This window comes from Neovison vison, chromosome 7, assembly GCF_020171115.1.
Source record: "Neovison vison isolate M4711 chromosome 7, ASM_NN_V1, whole genome shotgun sequence".
NCBI classification, from domain to species: domain Eukaryota; kingdom Metazoa; phylum Chordata; class Mammalia; order Carnivora; family Mustelidae; genus Neogale; species Neogale vison.
The window spans coordinates 1,712,027-1,718,713 of record NC_058097.1 but is presented as its reverse complement, the minus strand read 5'-3'; the positions used below and the strand labels follow the sequence as shown (position 1 = coordinate 1,718,713).

The following is a 6,687-nucleotide window of genomic DNA, read 5'->3' as shown; positions in this document are numbered from 1 at the left end:
CTGCCAGGGCTGAGCAAGGGAGTGGGGGTGCGAGGGGCTCCTTCTGCGGCAGGTCAGCCCTCAGCCCTGCACAAACGCCGTCTGGCCAGGCCCCACTCGGCCACAGGTGGCAGCGCCCCTCACGTCTGTCAGCGTCCAGGCAATGGCGGGGACGGCCTACCCCGGGGAGCCAAGAGGAGCCGGCCGTGTCACTAAAAACTAACAGTGCCACGTTCTCGCCGCAGGGGACACTGAAGATGAAGAAAGGTGCCCGCTGGGACTCCAAGGCCCAACTGCTGACCCCAAGCACACAATGAGAACCGGCCTCCAGCCACGCAGCCTGGAGCCCACCAGGGTGGACGTGCAGACGCCCGAGGCTGCCACCGCGGTGACCCCGCGCTGCATGGTGCCACATGGAGACGGTGGAGTCCTGGAGCCCGGGCCTCCCGTCCTCCTGTCCCTCTGCCAACGACAACCTAGAGCCTGCGAGGGAAAGAGCGCAGGGCGGTTCTAGCGTCTCCTGAAACCCGCGGCGGGGCAGGTCTGCGGAGTCAGGGACGGTCCCTCGGAGGCCCGCGCACAGCCAGCGGCACAGAACACGCACAGCCGCCCAGCCAACACAACTTTATTTCGAAGACCGGCAGAGACACAGCGTGAAGGAGGCTGGGGGGCTGCCACCGACGACTTCCGGAAATCCCAGCGGGACCCGCAGGGCGACGACGCGGCCCCTCGTCTCACCGCAGGGAAACCACCCACCCCGCACCCCACCTTCTACCTCGTCTTCTCGGTGCTGCCTGCAGCGCGGGGGCCCCACAGATCATCAGCTCTGTCGCGGCTTCGCCCCAGGCTGGCGTGTTGGCAATCACACCCAGTCCCAAGGACACTGAGGGGAAGGAACCGCATCTCGCTCAGGTTAACTCCAGGGGTTGTCGTGGGGGTCGTCACACAAGCGTTTGCCACGGCGTGGGCGGCTCTCCTCTCGACGTGGGGCCCAGCGTTGTCCAGGGGGAGCTGCGCCCGCTACTGCTGGGGCCCGGGCAGGCCATGAGCAAGCTGCTCGGCGGGCAGCACCGTGCGTGTGGGAGCAGCTCCGTGGGACAGGAGGGGACGGGGGGGGGGAAGGAGGGGTCGGGAGCGGGCAGGAGGGGGCAGGAGAGAAGCACATCGAGCCCAGGATGGAGGCCTGGGTCAGGCAGCTCCAGAGGCCCCTGCTCCCCGCGTGGCAGAGTGAGCACGGGAGCGCCCCGGGCACCGCCGTCTGCAGCGAGGACGCTCTCCGCTCCGTCCCAGATGGCAGCCGCACTCCACACGGACCGTCCTTGCACAGACTCAGGCGTCCCCCGAGAGCGCGCCTACGAAGCAAAGCCAAACTTCACTGCGGCTGCAGCAAAGCACGAAAGTCTCTCGTTACCAGTAAAGATCAGGACTGTGGGAACCAAGCGACCCCTGAGGTCTGGGTCTGGCGTGGGGCACTTGGCTCTGGAGCGGCGCGGCCACGGGCCTCCTGCCACCCCTCGCCGGCCCACCCGCCACACTCACCCCCAGCCTCCGCGCCGCTGTCCTCGTCCCCGTCCCCGGCACTCTCGCCCTCACTGCTGTCCTCTTCGGAGTCTGTGTCCTCCAGCCACTCCTGAGCTCCTGGAAAGCAAGAGCGCACGTTCCGAGCGTCAGCCTGCCCACGGGACTCGGTGATGACGCAGCTGAGCCCCGGCACTGCCACACGCTCGGAGGAAACGCGGTCTCTCGGCGTCCGAGCGGCGGCGGGTGAAGGAGCCGGACCGGCAAAGACGCGACTGCGTCGGGTTCTCTCCCGCTCCCGGCTCTCGCCTGGTCTCGCAGGAAGACGGACGAGTCTCAGAGCCGTCGAGTAACTTTCCCCAGAAGTGTGAGTTTTAACTTTGTTCCCAGTCTCCAGCCTTAAAGAAAGGAGCAGCGGCTTGCGCCCAGCAGCTGCCTGTGTAGGACGTGGAGGTGAGGGACGGAGCAGTGCGGACCGGAGCAGGGGCAGCCTGGAGGCTCCCCCATGCCACAGCTGGGAGGCGGCTACCCTCGGACCAGGGGCTCCGGGAGGTCTGTGTTCCTACATCGCCTCTCGGAACAGCGCCAGGGCACATGTGAGGCTCCTCGCCGTGCTGGAGCCGGCGGCCCACCGGCTTCCGCCCCCGGGACAGGGTGACTGTGGCCCAGCGAGGGGAGGGGCCGGTGGGCTCAGTGGCACAAGGCAGATGGCGGGGGGAGAGGGGCGCTGCCTGCAGGCAGAAGTGGCAGAGGCGCTCTGACAGGGTCCCCAGCCCACCATGAGGAGGTGCGTCCCTCCGCCCTGGCTCACCTGGATCCATCTCCACCAAAGCCGTCCACTCCTGCATCTTGTGCAGGTCCAGGCAATACAGGTCGCCAAGCGTGACCTGGCGGTCACCTGCCTCAAACATGCCCCCGTAGAGGTAGAGCCGCCCGTGCTTCACGGCCAGCATGGCATTTGAGCGGGGGCTCGGCCCCACCACGGGGCCACCGGCGTTGTCGGGGCTGTCCTCCTCATCAGACGGCGGCCGTCCAGCCGAGCCCGGGGCAGCCAACGTCTGTCTGATGGTGACCACAGTCCCATCCTCTGTGACCACCTCTCTGACCACCTCCACGGGCCCCTGGGCTCCAGCCCCTCCACACTCCTGCTTGTCAGCACTTTCGGGCTCTGTGGTTTTGCCCCGCCTACGTTTCCTCTTCTCTGACTTAGGTCCCTGTTGATAAAAAGCAAGGCCATGTGTTTTACCCATAGACAGCAGGGAGCAGGCAGTGTCCTCGAGTCCCAAGGGGGGCTAGGCCACACCGGAGAAGCCCCTGCTGCGGTTCAGCCTGGGGGCCCACAGCCCCCGACCGGGTGTGGCCCCCTGAGAGAAAGGCAGAGAGGCCCAGGCATCCAGACACTGGCCGCACGTCTACGGGGTCTGCTGCAGAGGCTCTGCAACCACAGTGAGTCCCTGCTGGAGTGGGCCGCCGACCCCATCCACTCTTCTAAACCTGAAGCCCCAGGGGGACCCCACTGCGGGCACGGCCACCCGGGGCCCCACTGTGGCGCGGACGGATGGAGCACCCACAGGGACCCACACACCGTGGGACCCGAGAGGCCCTGGCAACCCGAAGCCTCGCCAGAAGAACCGGCCGACACGACGGAGGGAAAACAGGTGTGGCCCTGCACGGGGTGCGCGCCCCAGGCGCGGCTCTACCTTCAGCTGCCCTGCAAACCAGCGGTTCTTGGCGGCGTCGTAGAAGTGCAGATCATTGAGGAAGTCCCCCTCCAGGCTCTCCTCCTCCTCCTCGTCACACACACCACCGAAGAGCAGCGTCTGATGGTTTGGGGTCACGGCCACCGCGAAGCCAGACCTCGGAGTGGGCTTGGCCCCCGCAGGATTAATCCGGGTCCATGTCCACTTGCCTGTTGGAGGAGAGGGAACACGGGGTTAGGGGGAGCTGCCGCAGGCACAGCCGGGATCGCCCGACCTCAGTGACTGGGACGGGCAGAAACGCAGAACCGCGGGCAAAAGGCCACCAGTTCAGTCGTGCGGAGCCCTCCGTGGAGACAACACAGTTCATCACGCCCCAGGGTTTCACCTGCTCCTGCGCGCACTGAGCAGTATTCCCACGTGCTCTCCGAGGCCCCCCAGCCGAGCACGCCCCAGTGGGGGCTCTGAGGCCAGACCGGAGCGAGACAGGCAGGCCGTGGTGACGGAGAGCCTCGCGCAGCACCATGCCCTGCCTGGGGGGACCGCGGACCGGAGGTAGCTGCTCCGCGCAGGAGCCTCAGAACCACGGGCTCCCCCGCAGGCAACACGCTCACTCTCAGCACATGCCCGGTGAACGTGGCACCCCACGCCGGCGGTCCAGGGCCTGCCGCCTGGGTGCACAGGCTGAGCCCATGGGCTCAGGGGCTGGTGCCTCAAACAGAGTCCGGTTCCAGCTCTGGCTCCCAGATGTGCACACCAGGCAGGTTTCTTCTCGGCTCCAAACCTTGGTGCCCAGGGGAAAAGGCAGATGTCCTCCTCGGACGCTGCGGGGCAGCGGCACTGGCTGCCTGCGAAGCGCCCGGCTTCACGGAAGTCAGGGCAGGAGGGAAGGAGAGGCCCTGTGCCCTGCCAGCCCTGGGGCAGACCCAGGACCAGCTGCACCACCGGGGTCCGGCACAGCCGGCTCACCCCAACACTCACAGACGAGCCACTACCGGACTTTCTGAGCTTTAGAAAGCAAACGTGGGGGCCAGTGGCTCACGAGAACCATGCCCAGATCCCACATCCTGGCACCCCTGCTCTTGAGTGAGGACAAGCCAGGAACCGGCAGACAGGAGATGGCTTCCCCCAGCTCTGAGGGAAGCTCCTGGGTCCATGCTGCTCGCGCTGGCCATCCCCAACATCCGAGGGGAGGCACACCAGGGTGGTCCCCACCACGCGGACACCTGGGGTTATTCACGGAGCCCCCGGCCTGCTCAGGCAAGGACTCGCCCGTGACTCGGCACAGTGTGCGGGGCTCGCCGCCACCCCCAGGCCCCCAGTGCCCCCTCCCCGGGGCAGGCGGGCTCTCGGATCTCTGCCCTGCTTCCGGGAGGAGCCTGGGGCCCACGCCCATGGCCCACGCCCACAGCCCAGTGCCTGTACCTTCTCTTCCATCCTCCGGCTGCAAGAGGAACATATCTGAATGCTGGGTGCCTCTGTCCACATCCTTCTTGACTCTCTGCAAGAGAAACGGAGCCGTGTGAGAACCGGCCGGCTGCTACCTCCGGTGCCCCGCACAGCCCCTCAAGCTCACCATCTGGCTTCCTGTCGGGGTGCGGCGGGGATACCTCCAGAGCCTTCCTTTGGACCAGCCCCCAAAATATCGGACCCACAACCAGTTCAATTCTGACCTCATTGAGCAGATTATGATTAAAAAACGCTGTATGATTTATTGACCAAGAACGGACTCTGCTACAAACTCCCCGTTCTTAACCAGCACCGTCACGGCAGCGACACTGCAGCGCGCTCTTGCGGGAGCGTCTGCGGCTCTGCAGCGGCCCTGCTGTAGGGGGAGGCCCTTCCCCCAAAGCCGCTGGAAAGTTCCATCGCAGTTCCCGCGTGCCCCCGCACCACCATCTTTCAATCGACGTGCTCAGGCTTCCCCGCAAAATCACACACACCATCCAGCCAGCCAGTCACGACCATTTCACAACTTCCCTGAGCATCTCCAACAACGAAACCAAGGTTTCTCAGCCCCATCGGCCACATGGCCCCAGGAACCCCCGGCTCCAACGACCCTCCAGAGTGGAGAGGTCGTAGCTCACCCGTCCTGTGTCTCCCGTCTCCCCACACATCCCTGCTGCGGGGCACGCCGGCTCCATGACTCACCACTGCTGCTGATCCCGGTCACTGGGCTGTCACGCCCACCCCCCACACCCCCAGCCTGCACCTCTCCAGTCCTCCAGGGCAGGTGTGGGAAGGGCAGCGCACTCTCCCCCTCAAGGGCAGAGTCGGCCCCACGGCTCCCATGGCATTGCCCCTCACCCCCGACTCGTTTATTCCCTCAGTCGTCGGCTTGTAATCAAACAGACTCACGGATTTTTACGCCACACTCTGAGCTGTAATCAAAGCTGCTTTCCTTATCTTTGTTGCTTAAACAGTTCCAGCTTTGGCCACTGGGAATCCTTGCAGGGGCTCCTGTGTCCATCCGACATGCCCCCTTATGCGAGTTCCGGTGAGCCCTTCCGTGGGCGGGGACAGCACAAGAGCCTCCAGCCTCATCCCTACATTTGTTGACCCAGGCCTACAATCAGCCATTTCCCCAAGGAGCCCCGGGTCCGCTCACTGAGATGGTCGGAAACCAAGATCTGGCTACCAGGAGTGCTGCTGCCCCACCCCCCAACTTCTCCACCAAATGCAAGATGAGACCAGGACACACACGCACGTCTTCTCCTCTCAAACACGGGTGTGCATGTACTACAGCGGGGAGAAGCTGGTTTCCTTCTGGAAAACAAAGGCACGATCCAACTGTCCACAGATGGGACATGTGACCTGACCACCCTAAAACCCAGGGGTTTCGGATCAGCCGTGCATGGGAACCGGACCGCGTCTCCGGAAAGGGGAACTGGGTGGGCCTCTCTGGTGCTCTTTCCAGACACATGTGCAGAATTCAAGTGAGGCAATGTCTGCACACCAGCTCCTCAGACAAGACGTTCCCTCTCTCAAGCCGGTCTGCATGGCAGGAGCGGAATTCACACGCAGAGGCCCCGCCCGCCGGGGGGACCCAGAAGGAGCTCAGGGACTACCCCACCTGGGGTAGAGACACACACCAGAGCTGAGCCGCAGCCCCTGCACTGCCGCACCTGCTGACCTGTGTGCCGTTCGGCTGCCGGCAGTGGTCAGAACCTGCTCCATGCCGCACCGATTAAACACCTCCTCCCCGGGCCCACCAGCCAGATCCCTCCCTGAGAAGGGTGAGGCCACAAGCCCGGGGCCACGGCTCTGGGGCAGGCTGGCACGCAGGCCAGGGCTCTGCTGAAGGCGGATGCGTCGTACACGTTCGGACCAGAGTGCACCGGCCCCGGGGCTGCCCACCCCACCAGCTCCCCAATTCCTCCCGTAGAACAGCTTGTCCCCAGAGGGTGGGGAAAGGGTCCACACAGTGCCTGCAACCAGGTCGAGAGTCAAACCATGTGAAAAGGACCACGTGGGAGAAGCACCTTCAAGGAAC

General features: G+C 65.1%; 1 protein-coding gene across 5 annotated transcripts in view; it reads right to left on the bottom strand.

The window, feature by feature from the left end:
* Nucleotides 1-588: 588 nt before the first annotated feature.
* KLHDC4 (kelch domain containing 4) overlaps nucleotides 589-6,687 on the bottom strand; it is a 46,346-nt gene continuing 40,247 nt past the window's right edge. For 4 of the 5 annotated variants that reach the window (XM_044255585.1, XM_044255587.1, XM_044255588.1 and 1 more), the window contains 5 exons: nucleotides 4,620-4,695; nucleotides 3,198-3,406; nucleotides 2,309-2,711; nucleotides 1,519-1,617; nucleotides 589-1,360 (listed from right to left, as the gene is read on the bottom strand). In XM_044255585.1, coding sequence (XP_044111520.1) covers nucleotides 1,332-1,360; nucleotides 1,519-1,617; nucleotides 2,309-2,711; nucleotides 3,198-3,406; nucleotides 4,620-4,695 — 816 coding nt within the window. In that variant the 3' untranslated portion in view covers nucleotides 589-1,331. The remainder of the gene's footprint in view (nucleotides 1,361-1,518; nucleotides 1,618-2,308; nucleotides 2,712-3,197; nucleotides 3,407-4,619; nucleotides 4,696-6,687) is intronic. The other variant, XM_044255586.1, reaches the window with a different exon arrangement.